At 38.4% G+C, this 21,200-nt stretch overlaps 1 protein-coding gene across 3 annotated transcripts in view; it reads right to left on the reverse strand.

Annotated features, from left to right (window-relative positions):
- The window catches only part of DNAH5 (dynein axonemal heavy chain 5), a 326,976-nt gene that overhangs the window by 208,215 nt on the left and 97,561 nt on the right, over nucleotides 1-21,200 (reverse strand). For 2 of the 3 annotated variants that reach the window (XM_066243771.1, XM_066243766.1), the window contains exons 10-15: nucleotides 16,445-16,567; nucleotides 14,943-15,158; nucleotides 11,934-12,041; nucleotides 7,557-7,642; nucleotides 6,229-6,550; nucleotides 4,198-4,404 (exon numbers count right to left, since the gene is read on the reverse strand). In XM_066243771.1, the coding sequence (XP_066099868.1) occupies nucleotides 4,198-4,404; nucleotides 6,229-6,550; nucleotides 7,557-7,642; nucleotides 11,934-12,041; nucleotides 14,943-15,158; nucleotides 16,445-16,567 (1,062 nt within the window). The remainder of the gene's footprint in view (nucleotides 1-4,197; nucleotides 4,405-6,228; nucleotides 6,551-7,556; nucleotides 7,643-11,933; nucleotides 12,042-14,942; nucleotides 15,159-16,444; nucleotides 16,568-21,200) is intronic. The other variant, XM_066243781.1, reaches the window with a different exon arrangement.

The raw sequence follows: 21,200 nt of genomic DNA on the forward strand, positions 1-21,200 counted from the left end.
GGTTTATTGATGTCACCTCATTAAAATCAATAAAACTTTATGTATAAAAAAAAAGAATTATTCAAGTACCATCTTTTCAGTTAGGCCTATCCTGACTACCTAAACCATTACCAAAAAAACCACCTACATATACTATCTTCTTTGCCCTATTTTTTCCATAGCCCCTATCACTTTCTAATAGACTATATAATTTATGTGTTTATAATGTTCATTGTTTATTTTCTGTCTTACCCAACTAGAATATAAGTTCTATAAGGACAAGAATTTTAACTGTGTTGTTCAATGTGTCTGAAATCATACCTGGCAGACAGGAGATGATGAATTATCTATCTCTAATTAACTAATTAGTTCTCATCAGAAGTATCATTTGTGATTAGAAACTGATAGATTCCTCCACTGAAATTTACCTGTTATACAATGTTGAATTGTATGAGTAATCTGCTCATATGTTACCATTTTTAAATAAGAGTAATAATACTTCCAGCCTACCTTTTATGGCAATGTCAATATCAATAATAACTAATTATAAGAAAGTAACATTGATGAACTACTTAAATATAATTGTTTTTAAACTCATATTTTTAATGTGCTTGTTGATGTTACTTTGTCATTTGATCAATGTTTCCAATGTGTTTTCCCTGAAACACAAGCCCCAGAGATTTCATAAGAAAAATGATCTCTGGATGGACAAGTTTGGAAAACTCTCTAGACAATATCTCTCCTCTTGGACAGTTAATTAATGATTCTGAGAAAATTGCAAGAAAGAAATAAGAAGCCCAGTGAACCTGGTGAATGTTGTTAAACCCAGCATTTCCCAAATGAGTCACATAATCCTTTTTTCATACAACACTTTTGCACAATTTCTATATAACTATTCAGTTTCCATGAAAGCCACTTTTTTTTTGGTCAGGTATTATTTAATATTTTTCATTCATATTTTAAAACCCCTTTTTAAAATAAATTTTTATTAATTTTAATGGGGTGACATTAATAAATCAGGGTACATATATTCAAAGAAAACATCTCCAGGTTATCTTGTCATTCAATTATGTTGCATACCCGTCACCCAAAGTCAAATTGTCCTCTGTCACCTTCTATCTGGTTTTCTTTGTGCCCCTCCCCTCCCCTATCTCCCTTCCTCTCCTCCCTCTCCCCCCTCCCCGATAACCACCACACTCTTGTCCATGTCTCTTAGTCTCATTTTGAAAAGCCTAAATTTGATGGTGTTATTAGCAGCTACTTATACATTTCCTGAAGCTTTTCTCCACTGCTTGCCTTTTTGTTGTTTTTTTCCACAGTTCATCACTTACTCTATTTGGGGAGAAATTCTTAAAATTAGCCTTCTGCATCTCATCTTAATCCTTTAACCCCATGAAGTATTACTCACCTGTTTTATAAGTGAGAAACTAAAGTATAGGAAGGCAGAGGAATATGCCCAATGATAAACACTGGAATACATGTCAGATTGGCTTCAGAAGCTATACTTGTAACTACTAGTATATGCTGGTTCATCTCTTTCTACTCTGAACTGCCTTCCAAAGAATAGATGAAGAATAAAGCTCTCAGCTACTGTGGCATATCTGTAGAAGCCTGAAAGTTCTATTTAAATACTCAGCACAATAACTCTGCAACTCCTGAGATGGTCTCCCAAATCTACCAATAGATCTGCTCTTACCAGCTATTCATGTTAGACAGAAAATTCAACTCTTTCAACCTCCAAGATACAATAAATGTCAACCAGATGATAATTTACTTGCTTGAATTATCATTTGCAACTGTGATAGTTTCAAAGGATACTTTGATCCTCCTCCCCTCCTGGGGTGAAGTTTATGACCCCTCTCCTTAAGCACAACAGAAGTGATGCTATGAGACACTGAGGCTGCCCTAAAGTCTACACAGCTTCCTTCTTATTTACTGTAACACCTGCTCTTGGAGCCCTGAGTTGTCATATAGGGAATTCTACTACTCTGAGGACTCCATACATAGATGCTCCAGTCACTAATTCCAGCTGAGTGAAGCTTCCAGCCATCCCCACCAAAGAATATGATGAGAATGAGCCCATCCTGGACCTTCCAGATCAAACAGCTGAACTAAGTAACCTTAGTCAATTCCACATGCAACAGGAGAATCACCTAGCCAAGCCTTGCTTAGATTGACTAAGTGATTTCCCTAACATGCAAAAAAAGTCTAAAAGGGAATCCCAACATGCTGACTAATGTGTGGTGAGCCCACATTTGAGGACTATCTGTCCATTGCCAACACTAACATTTTAATATAATATGGAGGAGTGAGAAAACAGCAGCACTACAAGCCTGGGTACTAGGACCACTTCTGCCACTTGTTAGCTGTGAGATCGTGGCTAAGTCATTTAACTCTTCTGAGCACAGCACTGTCATCTATAACATACTATAATAGCATTTTATCCTAACCTAACATGGTTGTGGAAAATATCTAATGGAATAATAAACATAAAAATGGTTTACAATGTAAAGCATTACAAATACAAGGCCTTAACCCTTTGAGTCGTACGAACGTTCATATACATCCTCACTCAAAGGGATAACAAAAAACTCACTACTCAAAGGGTTAATAACTTTATCCTATCATGTTAACACTATAAAACTGTAACAATGCTTTCCATATTGTTAAATAAAACGGCTGCATGTCTGACCTCACCTCACTTGTCCTCTGGGCACTATTTGTCACGGCTGACCAGTCAATTCTTCATGACACTTTTCTTACCCTTGGCTTCCTTGACACTTGGTTTTCTTCCACCTCAAAAGCCAATCCTTAATTTTATTGACATATTTGACCTCTTATACTATGTTGGGGACTGAATAAATAAACGGTATTTTTGCAATCTGGACAGAGGTGCTGGGCCCAAACCCCACCTCATTTGCCTAGTTAACAAAGAGCTACACCTGATTCCCATTTGTCTCACCCATGTTCTCCAGAGGAGGCTGGAAGCTAGTTTCTTATTAGTGTAAAGTAGATTTGGATGGTATGGTGGGGGTTGTTTCTGAGTAGCTTTGGAAACTTAATTGAATTGCTGATGGACCACATTTTGTTCTATGAATAAAAGTGGATGTGCTTCTGGGAACATAGACGTTATGGCTAAGGAACAGTAGAGACTGTTTGCTGTGGCATCCTCCTAAACCCGTGTGTGTGTGTGTGTGTGTGTGTGTGTGTGTGTGTGTGTGTGTGTGTGTGTATCTTTAAGTCCCTGTCTATCATTTGTTCCAATTCCATACCTTTTCCCGTTTGAGGACCCAGGTATATACTTGTTGTGGCTAGACTGCGACAATACCAGACCTGTTAAGACTGGAGTTTGTCAGGGTTTGGTCTAGGCCCTCTACTTTTCGTTATCTATATTCTCTTCCTAGGAGATCTCACAGGACAATGACTTTAAATAGCAACTATATTCTGATAACTTTCAAATGTACATCATCTTCAACTTTGACTTCTAAACTCAACTCCAGGCTTATATTTTGATCTGCCTGAATAACATGTTCACCTTGATCTCTAAAAAACATCTTATACTTAAGATAGGAACAGTTGCTTCCTTCCTGCCCCCCAAAATAACCTAGCTCCAGGCTTTGCCATCTTCATAATTAGTATATTCATTTAGGGCCAATGCATGTTACTGAGCAAGTTGTGCAGAATATAATCTATGCAGTAATATATAACAGCCATATTTTGAGTAAATCCATTGAGTTGTTCACAGCAAAAACCAAGGAGTCATCTTTGAATTCTCGCATAACCTGCCTGTTGACATAATTCTCTAATTCACTCATTTACTACTTGGCTAATATCCTAGTTCAAAGCACCATCATCTCTATCCTCAACCAGTACAACAGCCTTCAAACTGGCTTCACATTGACACTCTTATTGCCATAAAATCAATTCTTCACCCAGCAGTAAGAATGATTTTTATTGTAAAAGACATCATGCCTTTTTCCTGCTCAGTTAATTTCTCCAGTGGCTTCCTGGTGCACTCAAACTTATAAGGTTGGTTTAAGAGCTCTGCGATGGCCCGGCCCGGCCGGCTCTACACCCTGACTCCATGGCACTCTCCCTTTCAGTCCGTCCACTCCAGTCACCCTGGGCACTTTCTACTCCTCAACAGTGATACCCCGCCATTTTGTTTTAATGCAAACTGAAGCTAGCCAGAAAGAGAAAAAAATAAAATTGTTATACCTTCATGTTACTGAAGTTCTTTTTGTACGTATCCCGTTTCTGGAAGAGGGCAGCTGCAAATGGTGAAACTTTTAGACCCATCTGTAACATGCACTCTGTTTCTCTAAATAAAGTTAATATCTGAGGATCAAAGTTTACAAACAATTCTCCTGTGCCCGGAGCTTTCACCAGTAAAGAAGCCTCAAGTCCTATGTGAATTTCTCCAATCTGTAAGAAGAGATAAACATTATTACTATTAGAAATTTCAATGCATACACAGGGTATTGGCTTGGCCATTCCTAGGAATGAGGGTCATGAAGTGTTCTTCCACGAAGCTGAGCTTCCCAAGTTAAAGACAATGGGGTCATTCACTCTTCTCCTAAGTTCCTTTCAGAAAAGGGCCTTCAAGTTCTTGGTGGTGACATGTACAGTCAATTCAACAAAATGTTTGGGTCATGATTCTCTCACACCAACATATAAGTGGATACTGAAATTAATAGTGACTTCTTTAAAGCTTATTAGCTCCCTGATACCTTCATGACAACTCAGTTATTTTTTCCTAATAAAAGTATTGTTAAAACCTACTAAACTTGGCCTGACCTGTGGTGGCGCAGTGGATAAAGCATCGACCTGGAATGCTGAGGTCGCCGGTTCAAAACCCTGGGCTTGCCTGGTCAAGGCACATATGGGAGTTGATGCTTCCTGCTCCTCCCCCTGTTCTCTCTCTCTCTCTCTCTCTCTATCTCTATCTCTATCTCTATCTCTATCTCTCTCCCATATCTCTCTAATAAAAAAATGAATAAATAAAATCTAAAAAAAAAGTAAATAAAAAATACTTTAAAAAAAAAAAAAACCTACTAAACTTGGTTTTCAATTTTCTATAAAAGCAATGATTACCAATATGGAGACATTCCTGTATTGGCTCAGACACCAAAAGTGAACCAGGAAAATCAAAAGCCCTCTTGAGGCCTAATAAGGCTCAACTTTATCCTCCAAAATATAAAAATAAACAAACAAAAAAACACTTTTTTCCAATCTACAAAGAAATACAAGTGTTGGTAGGGTTTGAAATATAATTTGATTAACCTAGTATAGCCAAAGAAAATTTAAGACTTTGTTTAACAGACATACTACTGTTCACTGACACATTAAAAGTGAATGGGGCAGAAAGAAAGAAAGAAAGAAAGAAAGAAAGAAAGAAAGAAAGAAAGAGAAAGAATGGGAGAAAGAGAGAGAGAGAGAGAGAGAGAGAGAAAGAAAGAAAGAAAGAAAGAGAAAGAATGGGAGAAAGAGAGAGAGAGAGAGAGAGAGAGAGAGAGAGAAAGAAAGAAAGAAAGAAAGAAAGAAAGAAAGAAAGAAAAAGAAAGAAAGAAAGATAGATCATAGCCTGACCAGGCGGTGGCGCAGTAGACAGAGCATCAGACTGGGATGCAGAGGTCCCAGGTTAGAGACTCTCAGGTCGCCAACTTGAGTGTGGGCTCATCTGGTTTGAGCAAGGCTCACCAACTTGAGCCCAAGGTCGCTGGCTCGAGCAAGGAGTCACTCGGTCTGCTGTAGCCCCTCAGTCAAGGCACATATGAGAAAGCAATCCATGAACAACTAAGGAGCCGCAATGAAGAATTGATGTTTCTCAACTCTCTCCCTTTCTGTCTGTCTGTCCCTAACTGTCCCTCTCTCTGACTCTGTCTCTGCCAAAAGAAAAAAAGAAAGAAAGAAAGAAAGAAAGAAAGAAAGAAAGAAAGAAAGAAAGAAATCCTAATCAACCAGGTAAAAAGAACCAATAAACAGGGACTTCTCCCATTAGAGTTTCTAAATTAAATAAAAATGAGTTTGTTACCTGGCTATGATTTCTTTTCAAAATAAATCATTATTTTTCTTCACGGACATATTATATACTCTTTAATTGATTGCCTACCTACATTCATCCAAACCTGTCATAAAATACTAGCAAACTCAACTTTCTACAAAAATAAAACTGTTCGGTGCTAGCAGACGGTTTCCCATTGATTGACAATGGAGGTGTCTTTGAAGAACATAATTGCACAGACTTACTTGTTGAAGCCAGGCCCTGTGGTAGAGAACCTCAAACTCCAAGAGGACCCCTGCCACCCTGTTGTAACTGCGGATCACAGGCTTGGCCTCCGCCGTCCGCAGCACGGTTGGGTGCTGCTGGAAGAGCTGCATGGGCTGCTGAATCCTGTGGAAGAGCTGGCGGGCCCACAGAATCTTCCCAGCAATGGGAGGCTGGTCTCGGGCCAACGGAGGACTGTATTTCTGCTTTGTGTACAGCTTTGCGATCATGTCGATGTCAGCCTCATATTTTCCAAGGAGACACCGGTATTTGTCATCAATACCAAGATTGGGTATATTCAATCTAATTTATTTTACAAAGTGAAAGGCTTAGATTAATAGGACAATATCTAGCAATCTCCTTTATTAAGACATTTTAAAACATATGCTAATGGAAGAAAATAAGATACTTGGATGATTTTAAAAATCAAAATATTGTCAATCCATCATATCTCAATAAAGTGGGGTTTTTAAAATATAGTATCAATTCTTAAAATTTAGGTAAACTAGGAATTTTTTTCAAATTACTTGAACATTAATATAATGCTAAGCAGTCACAACATACTTCAAAGCTAAGAAGAAATAAACTATTAATCCTCTGAAATAAATGCAATAAATAGCTCATATGCTATGGAGATGTATACCTGAAACCTATGTGTTCTTATGGACCAATAAAAATTTTTAATTAAAAAAAAACCTTTACCTTGTTATCCAGATTGTCAAGAGAAAATTTTCTTTCCATTACAACATCAATTTTCAACCAGTGTGCCACAAGAATTTTTAAAACATGCCATACCTGACTATTTAGTCAGAGGCACTGACCTCTTTTCCCTTAGATTGTCAAATTTAAAAAATCACAGCCAACACAACAGTAACCACCAGGTGTGAATGAACCATAAGTATATAGGTTATATAATACAGTTGCATCATATTGGTCACATTGCATAAAAAGTTTACATTTGATCTGTTAACTCTTGGTACCAGGAATCTTTACATACAAATATAGACATCTACTTTTTAAAAAGTCAATTGGGAGCAAAAAGCATAGGTAATTACTCTTATTTTTTTGTAAATCAATCAAAATTATACCTATTTTTTTCGTCAGATCAGCACAAAACATTTTTGGTGTACTGCAGAATTTTAGTGATTAGTTTATGTGTGCCACGAGATGGAAAAGGTCGGAATTAGAAAACCACTACATTAGAATATGAAATAATAATAGTAATAATATGTAATAATGTAAGCTAAACTATGTTCATATTACCCCAATTTCAGAAAATAGAACTGAGAAAATTGTTCTCAATTTTTACCTTTCAAATTTCTTTAACATACTTAGAGCTTGGTTGGTGTTTTGAATCTTTTCAAATGTAGCATCCATGAACTTCTGCAACTCATTCTAAAACAGAATAAGGTCTGAATATGAACAGTGGATTAGCACTGGGCAAAGTCCTATTTAGCATCAGGATAAAAGAGCTTCCTGTTCTCTACAAACACATATAATAAAGGAAAATATGTAAGAGAACACTTAATACTCACCTGAGCTTGAAAGAAAGATAAATAAATACCCAGAAGCCAGAATAAAGAGGGCCAGGCAAGCCACAGCAGTCGCAGGAGTCATGGGGCAGGCTCCAGAGATAATGGGCCAGAGACAGGCCTGGGGGCAGGCACTGTGGCTTTCTCACAATGTAGGCAGAGAAGCAGTGGGGTCCTAACACTCTCAGCAGATCCCCAAAGAAAGCCGGGGTCCTTGAAATGCTACCCAGCCCATGCAAGCGGGGTTAAGGTGACTGTCTACAAGTGGGGGAAAGCAGCAGGTGGGCTTGCCACCCGGCCAGAGCTGGGAATGGATAAAACAAGCCCTTTACATCCTCTAGAAAGAGCCAGATGAGAAGTATTTTCCACTTAGCAGGACATAGGCCTCTTCCACAACTACTCACCTACCCCTCTAGTGCGAAGGCAGCCACAGAGGACCTGTAAGCTACTAGGCAGGGCACAATTCGGCCTGGGGGCATAGTTTACTGCACCCTGTCCTAGAGCAATTGAAATTGCATGCCTGTGCCACACCTAGATCAGGGGTCAGTGTTTAAGTACTCATGAGATAAGAGAGGTCTAACCCAAGAAATTAATATAACGGCTAGTCTGAGATGGCAAGACCACTGGGGCCCCAACAGAAGGAACTCAAAGACAGCTACAGAAACATCTGCATAGCCCAGGGCCACAAGAGCCCCACAGGAAATAAATAAATATCTCCTAAGAAGAGAAGTTCAAAAAGAATGACCTCATATCTATTTCTTAAGCCCTCAAATCTATTTTCTAAAATGATCTGCATTATTGGTTGTACTGAGGACCTCACACATACCATTGTACAATTTTGTCCAAAAATAAAAAATAAAAACAGCTGCACCAGAAAACAAAGCACATACTTTATTCTTTGTTCATTCTAAGATTTAGAATACAGTTGTCATTAAAATTTCAATAGTTAAATAAAAAACAGAAAACGATTTCGTTATTTTCCATTTCATGTTACAAGGGAAAGTTCTGATCAATTCTTTTGTCTTAACTTACCAGACAGAAGTTTTGAGCCTCTACATTCTATAAGAGACCATTAATTTACGTAGTGATCAAACTGGGAAACCAGTGGCATGTACAGTGAGAATCAGTACTGAGATAAACTTGATTTTACGTAAGTAATTTGGTAAGACAAGCAGTCAGTATCCAGGACACCAGCGGAAACACTTGGACCTTGAAGGGATGTTGCTATCTGGGCAAGCCACAGTGCTCCCTGCCCCAGTCAGCAAAACCTCAAAGCTGGAGAACGGCTAAACCCATGACTGTGTGCACTTGCCTCCAATATTGTTCACCGCTTCTACCAAAATTATGAACAGCAGCACAGTTAGCCTACATAAGTAAATACTCAGATTTTTTCATGACATAAAAATCTCCGAGTACAAACTGTGCAGAACTGAAACATTTGCAATGCTTCCACTAACTTCAGACACCAGCAAGTCTTCAATGAGCCCTAACCCTGGTACCTGATTCTCATTGCTTTTCTAGCCTATAACTTCACTGCACCAAGCTCTTTTATGAACATCCAAGACCTTGCATTAGTCCACTTCTCTGTCTGAGCATTAGGTCCATCCTTACAGTCTTTTTCAGTCCAGCCATGGAATCCTCACACTTGTCCTCTTACTAGTATGGGCTCCCAGCTCCTACTCAATTTCTGTTTGACCTTTTAGTACCAGCATAAACTCTAAATCTGGACAGGACTCCGGGCTCTGGTCACCATTGACATTGGTGTCCTGGACACAACCCAGATCCAAATCACTCATGTACCCACCCTACCCTCCGGTGCCTCATCCTGGGGACACCACAGTTACTGAGCCTCTCCAAGACTCGTCCCTCCACTCACTCCATCCACCATCATTGGAAGGTCAGCATTTCCTTCCTGATTTTATAGGGACAAGGGCTGAATTCATGAGTCATTTAAAGGAGATAGTGTGTAGAGAATTTATGTAGTTAAGAGGATGGAGAAAAGATCAAAGAAGTCAAAGGAAAAGTACTCAACCAACCAAAGGGAGAAGTGGACCATTATTGAATAGGAAGACAATAATAGTGCTAATTTCAAAAAAGAAAGATTAGCCCTGGCCAGTTGGCTCAGAAGTAGAGCATCAGCCTGGCATGTGGAAGTCCCAGGTTTGATTCCCGGTCAGGGCACACAGAAGTGCCCATCTGCTTCTCCACCATTCCCCCTCTCCTTCCTCTCTATCTCTCTCTTCCCCTCCGGCAGCCAAGTCTTAATGGGAGCAAAGTTGGCCTGGGCACTGAGGATGGCTCCACGGCCTTCACCTCAGGCACTAGAATGGCTCTGGTTGCAGTGGAGCAACGACCCAGATGGGCAGAGCATCGCCCCCTAGTGGGCATACCGGGTGGATTCCAGTTGGGAGCATGCAGGAGTCTGTCTCTCTGTCTCCCCGCTTCTCACTTCAGAAAAAATACAAAAAAATAAAAATAAAAAAAGAAAGATGAAAGGAAATAAAAATTAATGTCTATAACTAATGCTGAAAAACCAGGCTGCAGAACAACTAAAAATTGGAAATAATCACCACTGTCCTGGAATCAAGTGTCACCTCTTCTCTGAGGCTTTCCTGAGCCAGGCAAGCAGAAGTATGGGACAGTTTTCCTCTTAGGCTCACATCCTGTCTTATGTTTTGTAGCAATTGTCAGATTCTGCAGCATGTTTTGTAGGTCTGTCTTACTTCCAAGTTCCTTTAGGACTTCTTTGGACTATGAAATTTTATCTTTGTATCCTCAATGCCTGGGACAATATCAGAATATTATACTTCTAACATACACATACTTGTATTTCTATCATAGTACATATCTTGAAGGTAAATCTACTTGATTTATTTCTGCATTCATAACCCACAGCATAAAAGCCTAATATAATATTATAGGCATTATATCTTCCCATCAACTGAAATATGTCTTATGGCATAAGGGTTAAAAATTTGGATCCTGGAGCTAGACTGCCTGGTCTTAATCCTCACACTACCACTTGTCATCCCTGTGACTTTGGGCAAGTCACCTAACCTCACAATGCCTCAGTTTACTCCTCTGCAAAATTAGAGCACTAAGAGCACCTACTTAGGATTACTGTGATCATTAAATGAATTAACACCTATAAAGTACTTAAAACAGTACCTAACATACAGAATTAGCTAGTTTTATTATGAGTCCTTCTACCACTGAACCCACCCCTCCAAAAATGACTCAGAGTTCTTTTCCCCTTAAAGTGTACCAACTTATTTCAAACCAGAAATTCTGGAAAAGAAGTAACAAATGGCCATTTTCCTTTCATAATCAGAATAGTGCAAATTATTGCCTCACTGGGAAGAAGAAATGTCTGCATATTAATTATGCTAGACACCTATTGGGTCATCTCCCTATCTTATTCTCCTTGATTCTCTTCCTCTGACAGCAAATATTCCCCACTACTGTAGGGGGTGCCATCTCACCTGCTTTAACCTCAGGAACCAGGCCTAAGTACTCCACTAGAACTGGCCACCCCAACATTTTCCTTCGGAATTTAGAGCTGGGGCTGGACCTGTGAGATGTTCCCAGAAGCTGATAGCAGCCGTACACTGTTCACGTGGACTGAAAGTCAAGATGGTTCTGAAGTGAGTGGGTGTGGCAGGGGGGTGGCAGGGGAGGGTAAAGGAAAGAGAAAGGGGTCCAGATGAGAGTCAGTGCTGGTACCACTGTCTCGAAGGCCAGCTGTTGTACTGACTTTGAGATCTGTCAAACATCGCTGACCATTTGCTTAAATGACCTCTGGCCATAATCATTGCTATAAAGTAACAAACAAATGGAAACATATTTCTATATTCTAATAACCCTACCTTTCAACAGAAGATGAAAGTTAATTATCTAAGAACTAAGATGGAAGACATGCAGACATCAGTGATTGCAGATCATTATACAAAGTTATATTTATGACCTTTTAATCTATGAAAAAGAGCCTTCAATTATTAATCTGAAATCACAAAACACAAGCCAAGGTTGCTATTGGTCACCTCCATGATGAGGACGCCTCTCCCTTCTGATGGGTAATGATTAGTTAGCAACATTATACAGAACAGAAAAAATAAACACATGAACGTCAACAGGAATTTTATTATACAACCTACATGAAGGTCATTAGTCTGCTTGCAAAACTCTTCATAATCCTGGTCAAAATCCATTTTCCGCTGATCTAAGAAATTGTATTCCTTTTTCTTTATGGTGGCAACAATTCCCTGAAATGTTATGAAAGTAATAAGACAATATTTCAGTATTCAAGCATTACTTAATGAAGTATAACCTTTAAATGTAGAACCTGAAAAATCATTACAAAAAAAAAAACAAACAGCCTGACCAGGCAGTGGCACAGTGAATAAAGCATTGGACTGGGATGCAGAAGACCCAGGTTCGAGACCCCGAGGTCTCCAACTTGAGAACAGGCTCATCTGGTTGGAGCAAAAGCTCACTGGCTTGAGCCCAAGGTCGCTGGCTCGAGCAAGGGGTTACTCTGTCTGTTGAAGGCCCGCAGTCAAGACATATATGAGAAAGCAATCAATGAACAGCTAAGGTGTTGAAACACGCAACGAAAACTAATGATTGATGCTTCTCATCTCTCCGTTTCTGTCTGTCTGTCCCTGTCTATCCCTCTCTCTGACTCTCTGTCTCTGTAAAAAAAATAAATTTAAAAAAACAACTTAAAAGTAGCCTATTTCTTTAGTTACATTATTTAACACTTATTACAGCAGAATAATGTTGCCTACTGCAGTCAAAGAAATCATCTGGAAAGCATTTTCATGAGATTGTACATATTTCTGAAGAGAAATATAAAATAAAGACCACATCTGAAAATTGTTTTCTCTAAAAATTTCTTATTAATCACATATGAAACAATACAAAAGTCCAGAGTAGAAGACACTAAAATATTTCTCATTGAAGTCTGACTTCTCAGAAAATAAATAAGACTTTAAGAGACACAAACTTAGGAAGAAAATACTTATAAAATCTACGATGAAATACTATCTTTGAAGCTTCTAATGCCTTAAATAAAATGTCAAACCACAATCTACATTGAAAGACTCTCTAGAATTAATTGCTTCCTTCTGCCCTGCAAAGCTGCAGTCTATGACTACAAGAGTACAAATTAGGCAATTCATCTCCTTGAAAACACTATTATCCAAAGTTTTGTTTGCTCTGAATAATGAGCTATAATGCTCTGTGATCATTCTTAACCAGGTACTAAGCCATCCTCAAACTCAGGAGCCCACACAGTTGATACAGGCATATAATTTTTATGAAGAATATCGGGCCTCCTTCTGCAATTTCCTCTTCAAAGTCATTTCTACTTATATGATTCAAATACCTTAATAGACAAAAATGTAAAAACTGCATAACTCTGTGAATCAAGTTGACTAGTTAAAACAACCTACTCTTCATACTATATAACTACAAAATCAGTTCTGTTTAGAAATTGTATTATGACGCTACCCATTGTGTTATATGAAGTATGTAAAAAAAATGTGGAAAAGCTACATCTCTCATTTTAACATGGTATTTAAGAAGATTTAGGACTCTTAGAAAATTCTTCTCTGTGATTGGATTTAATGTAAATTAAATTAATTTACTTAAGAGTACTAATTAAATAAATTAATTAATCATGACCTTTAAACCAACTAATCAAACTCAATCTACTAAGTCATTTATTTGACGTTTTTTGGAAAGTAATATTTTTTTTTCTAAATTAAATTTATCGGGATGACATTGGTAAGATTATGTATGTTTCAAGTATACATTTCTATAACACATCACCTGAAAATGCATTGTGTGCCCACCACCGAAGTCAAATTATCTTCCGTCACCATATATTTGGCCCCATTTACCCTTTACAAACCCCTCCCCTTCTCTCTGGTGACCACCATACTGTTTTTCTATGTCTATGGGTTTCAATTTTATATCCAACATATGAGTGAAATCAAGTATTTATTGCATATCTGCTATGTACCAGTTAACTCTGAAGACACAGAAATGAACAAGACAAACAAATGTCCCTGTTCTGGGGAAACTTACATCTATTGTGGGGGAGAGAGGGTCATGTCACAAATAAATACACAGGATACTTTTAGACAGTGATAAAACAAGTAATGTGACACACAAAACTCACCCTACCCTTCCCTGCATCATGTACATTTTACCTCACAACCCTCTGGCTAGTTCATTTTAATTAGTATTTCACTTTAGATTTTCAAAGCAATTCTCTCCCCAGTATTTTTATCAGGTCAGTACCATCTTTAATTGCATTTAGATGCATTCAAAGATAAACTCTGAAATATATTCCAAAGTTGTTTTTTCATTAGGAATAGAAAATAGATTACAAATTGAGAAATAAATGAATATATTCCCATATATTCCCTCTGTGTCTTACAAAACTGCCACTTTCAAAATATAAGGAAAAACGACTCCTTATATTGGCCTAAATTGTTAGAGTACAAAAACTGGCAATAAATTAAATAATCCTTTTCCAATTTAAGTACAAAAATTTTAAGTTTCAATGTTGCTGTTCCCAACTCCCCGCCAAAAAATTTGACCACATCCACACTAAAAACTGAAAATATTAGATTACTGAACCCACTTTAAAAACTAAGACTAGTCATATATATATCCTTACAAGATAAAGCAGTTAAAAGTCAAAGGAATGGTAGAGTTAAAATAAAATTCAGTCCCTTTTATTTTTAACATGTGTCTAAATAAAAGGCTTTAATCCAGAGGTGATCACACGACACTCCAAACTCAGTGTCGAGTGCCTGACACGTAGTATTTGCTTCATTAAATATTTCTTGCATGAATATATGAAGTGATAAGTTATATTTAAACACTTTTCTTGTGCCACTAATGAAAATGCTTTTACTAATGATGATTAATTTTAGACTATTGGGAAGTCATTATCATAACCACACACCTGAAAAGAACATATTAGCACCATTACACAATTGCCAAGTAAATTTAATTTCTTTATTGTTTAAGGGCTATGAGCTTATATTTCACATTATGAACCATTTGAATCATTCTAAACATAGTTATTTGCATGAAATATCAAAGTTCTAGTTATGATTAAAAGCAGCAAGTTTAGTTTTAAACAATACCTGGAATTTCATGACCAAGTCTTCCAGCCCTTCAATTTTAGAATCTTGCAGGACTGAATACATTTTAAAGGTTGTAAAGATGTTTATTATCTTAGTAAGACGTCGGTGGAAAGTATCAAACTTCCCAAAAATATACATCTCGCTGAATTCAAATTGTTTTTCATTCGGATCTTGTTTAAGCTTTTGTTTTGTCTTGTGAAAGCAGTGCTGGTATTCCTTAAAATCAAAAACCAAAATATAAGAAAGGGAAAATAACAAAGATATCAACCTTATTCTCTTCAGCAAAGGTGATGGTAAAATTAGGGTAAAATCACAAGTCTTTTCATTTCATGCCTCTTTGTGTACTCATCCATCAGCCTGGAATTCATTTTTTCCCATCCCCCAATCTAGCAAATTCATAATTATTCATAATGCAACTCAGAGATGCAGGCTCTCCACCTTGGCCCACCACGTCAGTAACAGCCTCACTCTGTGTCTATCTCCCCATTCATCTATAAGAAATTTAAGAAAACTTTAATCATTTTAGTCATCTCTGTATCTTCAGTACTTAATCTGCTTTTGGGACACAGTGGGCCCCAAAGAGGGTAGAATAAGTGCATAGATTTCCTGGAAAGATTTATTAACATCTACTTTTCTTAACAATAAAAAGTCACTGGCCTGACCAGGTGGTGGCGCAGTGGATAGAGCATTGGAGTGGGATGCAGAGGACCCAGGTTTGAAACCTCAAGGTCACCAGCTTGAGCGCAGGCTCATCTGGTTTGAGCAAGGCTCACCACCAGCTTGAGCCCAAGGTCGCTGGCTTGAGCAAGGGATCATTTGCTCTACTGTAGCCCCCAGTCAAGGCACATATGAGAAAGCAATCAATGAACAACTAAGGTGCTGCAACAAAGAATTAATGCTTCTCATCTTTCTCCCTGCCTGTCTGTCCCTATCTATCCCTCTCTCTGTCTCTCTCTGTCTCTGTCACAAAAAAAAAGAATCACTATTCTTTTTAGCAATCAAGAATAAAATAATTGCTAAATAATTTAAGATGCGGCCCTGGCCAGTTGGCTCAGCGGTAGAGCGTCGGCCTGGCGTGCGGAAGACCAGGGTTCGATTCCCGGCCAGGGCACACAGGAGAAGCGCCCATTTGCTTCTCCACCCCTCTGCCACGCTTTCCTCTCTGTCTCTCTCTTCCCCTCCCACAGCCAAGGCTCCATTGGAGCAAAGATGGCCCGGGCGCTGGGGATGGCTCCTTGGCCTCTGCCCCAGGCGCTAGAGTGGCTCTGGTCGCAACATGGCGACGCCCAAGATGGGCAGAGCATCGCCCCCTGGTGGGCATGCCGGGTGGATCCCGGTCGGGCGCATGCAGGAGTCTGTCTGACTGTCTCTCCCTGTTTCCAGCTTCAGAAAAATGAAAAAAAATAAAAAAAATAATAATAATTTAAGATGCATCACCAAAAACAACACACAATAATGAAACATTATTTATTGAATAAATGTATTATTAGGCTGGCCATTACCTGCTTAAGTTTAATTGCAGATAATATTTTTTCCACGACAACATCCTGTGGCTGACTCCACAGGGAAGCAGTTCCGTTATTGGTAATATAAGCTTTACATGCAAATATCATCTGATTGGTCACCTGGAGTTTTCCAACAGAATAATGTTATGCATATAAGATAGCCATGAGGGTCCTTAACTCTTCTGCTTCTCAGGGCGTACAATCTGTGAACTTGATGTTCAGATTTATTTCTTTCCATAGCAACTATGATCAAGCCCTAGCCCTTTTTATTCAGCTTTATTGAGGTATAATTAACAAATAAAAATTGTATATATTTAGGTTATACAATGTGATGATTTGATATACATAGTGAAAAGATGACCACAATCAAATTAACACATCCATTCCCTTACAGAGTTATCATTTTTTATGTATGTGATGAAAACACTTAAGATCTGCTCTCTTTAACAAAGGATGTGAAGGACCTATGCACTGTAAAGTACAAGTCATTATTAAAAGAAATTAAAGAAGACACAAATAAATAAAAATATATTCCATGTTCATGGATTTGAAGAATCAACATAGTTAAAATGGCCATATTGGCCTGACCTGTGGTGGCGCAGTGGATAAAGCGTCGACCTGGAAATGCTGAGGTTGCCAGTTCGAAACCATGGGCTTGCCTGGTCAAGGCACATATGGGAGTTGATGCTTCCAGTCCTCCCCCCTTCTCTCTCTCTGTCTCTCTCTCCTCTCTCTCCCTCTCTGTCTTCCTCTCTCCCTCTCTCTCTCCTCTCTAAAAATGAATAAATAAAAATTTTTAAATAAATAAATAAAATGGCCATATTAACCAAAGCAATATACAGATTTAATGTAATCTCCATAAAAATCCATTTTTTAAAGAAATAAAACAAAGAAAGAATCATCAGATTTGTGTGGAACCACAAAAGAACCTGAATAGCCAAAGAAATCCTGAGAAAAAAAAAGAACAAAGCTAGAAGTATCACACTCCCTGACTTCAAATTATACTACAAAGTGACAATAATCAAAACATCTTGGTATTGGCAGAAAGAAAGACACACAGGCAGATGGAAAATAAAAAGCCCAGAAATAAACCCACACGTGTATGGGCAAATAATTTTTGACAAAGGGAGCCAAAAACATGCAACAGAGAAAAGAAACTCTCTTCAACAAATGGTGCTGAGAAAACTGAAAGGTTACATGCAATAGAATGAGCCTAAACAGCTTGTTCTTTGTAATCATACATAAAAATTAACTCAAAATAGATCAAATACCTAAATACAAGAATGGGACAATAAATTACAAAGAAGAAAACATAGGTACAATGGACCTTGGTTAGAGAGGATTTTATGAATTTGACCTTAAAAGTAGGGGAGGTAAAAGCAAAAATAAATGAATGGGATTATATTAAACTAAAAAGCTTCTGCACAGCAAAAGAAAACCTCAACAAAACAAAAAGTTAATCAACTGAATGGAAGAATGTATATGCAAACAACACCTCTGACAAGGGGTTAATGTCCAAATTATACAAAGAACTCATAAAACTCAACAACAAAAAAAAATAAAACAATCCAATTTAAAAATGGGCGGAGGATCTGAGTAGACCCTTCTCCCAAGACATACAAATGGCCAACAGATATATGAAAAGATGCTGAACTTTACCAGCTATTAGAAAAGTGCAAATCAAAATTATAATGAGATACTACCTCACACCTGTTAGAATGTCTACCATCAACAAGACAAGTAATAATAAATGTTGGAGAGGATATGGAGAAAAAGGAACCCTATATACTGCTGGTGGGAATGTAAACTGTCACAGCCACTATAGAAAACAGTATGCATTTCCTCAAAAAATTAGGAATAGAGTTATCATACAACCCAGCAGTCCCTCTTCTGCTTATCTACCTGAAAAACTCAAAAACATTTATTTACAGCCTAACCAGGCAGTGACGCAATGGATAGAGTGTTGGACTGGGATGCGGAGGACCCAGGTTTGAAACCCCAAGATCGCCAGCTTGAGCAAGGGTTCATGGGGTTTGAGCAAGACTCACCAGCTTGAGCTCAAGGTTGCTGGCTTAAGCAAGGGCTCTCTCACTCTGCTGTAGCCCCCTAGTCAAGGCACATATGAGAAAGCAATCAATGAACAACCAAGGTGCCGCAACAAAGAGTTGATGCTTCTCATCTCTCTCCCTTCCTATCTGTCCCTATCTGTCCCTCTCTCTGTCACACACACACACACATACACACACACATTTATTTACAAAGATATATATGCACCCCTAAGTCCATTGCAGCAGTATTCATAGTGGCCAAGACATGGAAACAACTTAAGTACCTACAATAGAGGATGGGATAAAAATGTGGCACATATATACTATGGAATACTACTCAGCCATAAGAAATGATGAAATACTACCATTTGCAACAACATGGATAGGCTTGAGAATATCGTGCTAAGCAAAATAAGTCAGATGGAGAAAGTTAAGAACCATATGATTTCACTCATATGTGGACTATAAAACTGAAAGCAACAAATAAACAAGACAAAAACTCAGAGACACAGACAACAGTATGGTGGTCATCAGAGGAAAAATAATGTAGGGAAGGACTTGGTAAAGGGTAAAAGGGTCAAATATGTGGTAACAGAAAGAGATCTGACTTTGGGTGGTAAACACACAATGCAACATAGATGATTAAAGAATCCTACACTTGAAACCTACATGATTTTATTAACCAGTTACCTCAATAAATTTATTTGAAAAAAAAATTTTTTGTATTAATAAATTTTTATTTGGTCCTCACTTCAGACTTGGGGATTATAACATTTTAACAGGTCCCCTTGAATTTAATCTCTTTTCTTACCTCAGTCTAATCCACACACAGTTATCAAGACAATATTCATTGAGGCCTTTTAGCCCCCAGCACAGGGCTGGTTGTACAACATAACAGAGAGTAAGTGGACAAGGGGTCCCTGGCCCAGGACCCACGTCCGGTGGCCTCTTCTGTGGACTCAGTCATCTCCCTGTCTTCTAACCTCACCTTCTTTTGAGCTTCACCAACAGGCTCTACCTCGGATCTTCCCCATTTTCCTGTCTTTCTCTTCTATTCTATCATTACTTACCTTGTTTTCAGAACTGGTTAACTCCACTATGTTTTAATCACACATTTGCATGATGTCATATTGTTCTTGTTGACAATATGCCTTTGGGGCTGATCTCAATTAGTGTTCCATGTAGGGTGTTTGCCATTTGTCTCCAGCTAGACTATACCTCATTTTACTTCTTAGAAATCCTTCCTCCTACTCTTTCCTCTGAATAGGACTCTTTTCTGCACCCAATGAAGCTTTTTTTTAAAAAAAAATTTAATAAAATAAAAACATCTGTTCTCTTAGCAAATATCAAGAATACAACACAGTACTATTAACTGTAGTCACCATGCTGTATATTAGACCCCAGAACTTATTCATCTTATAATTAAAAGTTTATACATTTTAACCAACATCTCCCCATACTACCCACCCCTGGCAACCACCACTTTCCTCTCTGCTTCTGTTTGTTCTACTTTTTTAGATTCTACACATATATTGTCAAAATCACTTGTGAAATCACAAAGTTGGAAGCACTATGGAAAAATAACAATTCAGGCCCCCTTGTTTCCACACAATGAATGTCTCAACCAACCTAGAAATCATCTACTTTCCAACCACAAAGCTGTTGAGCTCTTTAAGCAGGCTGCTCTAACATCTAACTCACAGTTCCTAAGTGTCGTGTGAAGGGTTGTCCACCCTGAGCATTCATGCCACCACCATATCCAGCAGAAATGTCAAAAGGGGAAGGCAACAGAGAAAAGAATAAAGCTAATGCAGGTAACCATTAACATTTTATTCACTCATCCGAACTTCAAAAAAAAATTCAGAATTTTCTTGGTGATGTTTTTATAAATTAAAAGAAAAATTGAGCCTGACCAGGCAGTGGCGCAGTGGATAGAGCATCGGACTGGGATGCGGAAGACCTAGGTTCGAGACCCTGAGGTCGCCAGCTTGAGCGCGGGATCATCTGGTTTGAGCAAAAGCTCACCAGCTTGGACCCAAGGTTGCTGGCTCGAGCAAGGGGTTACTCAGTCTGCTGAAGGCCTGTGGTCAAGGCACATATGAGAAAGCAATCAATGAACAACTAAGGTGTCACAACGAAAAACCGATGATTGATGCTTCTCATCTCTCTCTCTTCCTGTCTGTCTGTCCCTATCTATCCCTCTCTCTGACTCTTTGTCTCTGTAAAAAAAAAAATTGAGTGACTATTGTATGCATAGAATTATATGATGGCTAGGATCCACAGTACAAAAATGGGGTTATAAACAAAACAAGGTTGGCCACTTGCTGACAGTCATTGAATCTGCTTAATATGTACATGTGGGTTCAGTATACAATTCTCTTTCCTTTTGTACTTGCTTCAAGTTTCCCATAATGAAAAGTTTTTGAAATTTAGATAAACAGTGGTTTTAAAATTTTGTCCAACAAGGCCTGCAAATAATATGCATGAAACCTAAAGTAATAATACAAGTTGACTTTTGAGTCCTCTACCCTGGAAATACCCCCGAAGGCCCTAACACATAGTTTTAAAGTGTGAGGAAGTTAGAAAAGGATCTGGCCAAGTTCCTGACTGGCAACTTGAATATGAGAGGGGAAAGGCTCCCCATGAGCTCTCAAGGCTGGATGTCAGGACCCCTGCTGCATTAGTAGTCACTGAGTCCTGATGAG

The sequence above is a fragment of the Saccopteryx bilineata genome, chromosome 1 (assembly GCF_036850765.1).
Source record: "Saccopteryx bilineata isolate mSacBil1 chromosome 1, mSacBil1_pri_phased_curated, whole genome shotgun sequence".
Taxonomy (NCBI): domain Eukaryota; kingdom Metazoa; phylum Chordata; class Mammalia; order Chiroptera; family Emballonuridae; genus Saccopteryx; species Saccopteryx bilineata.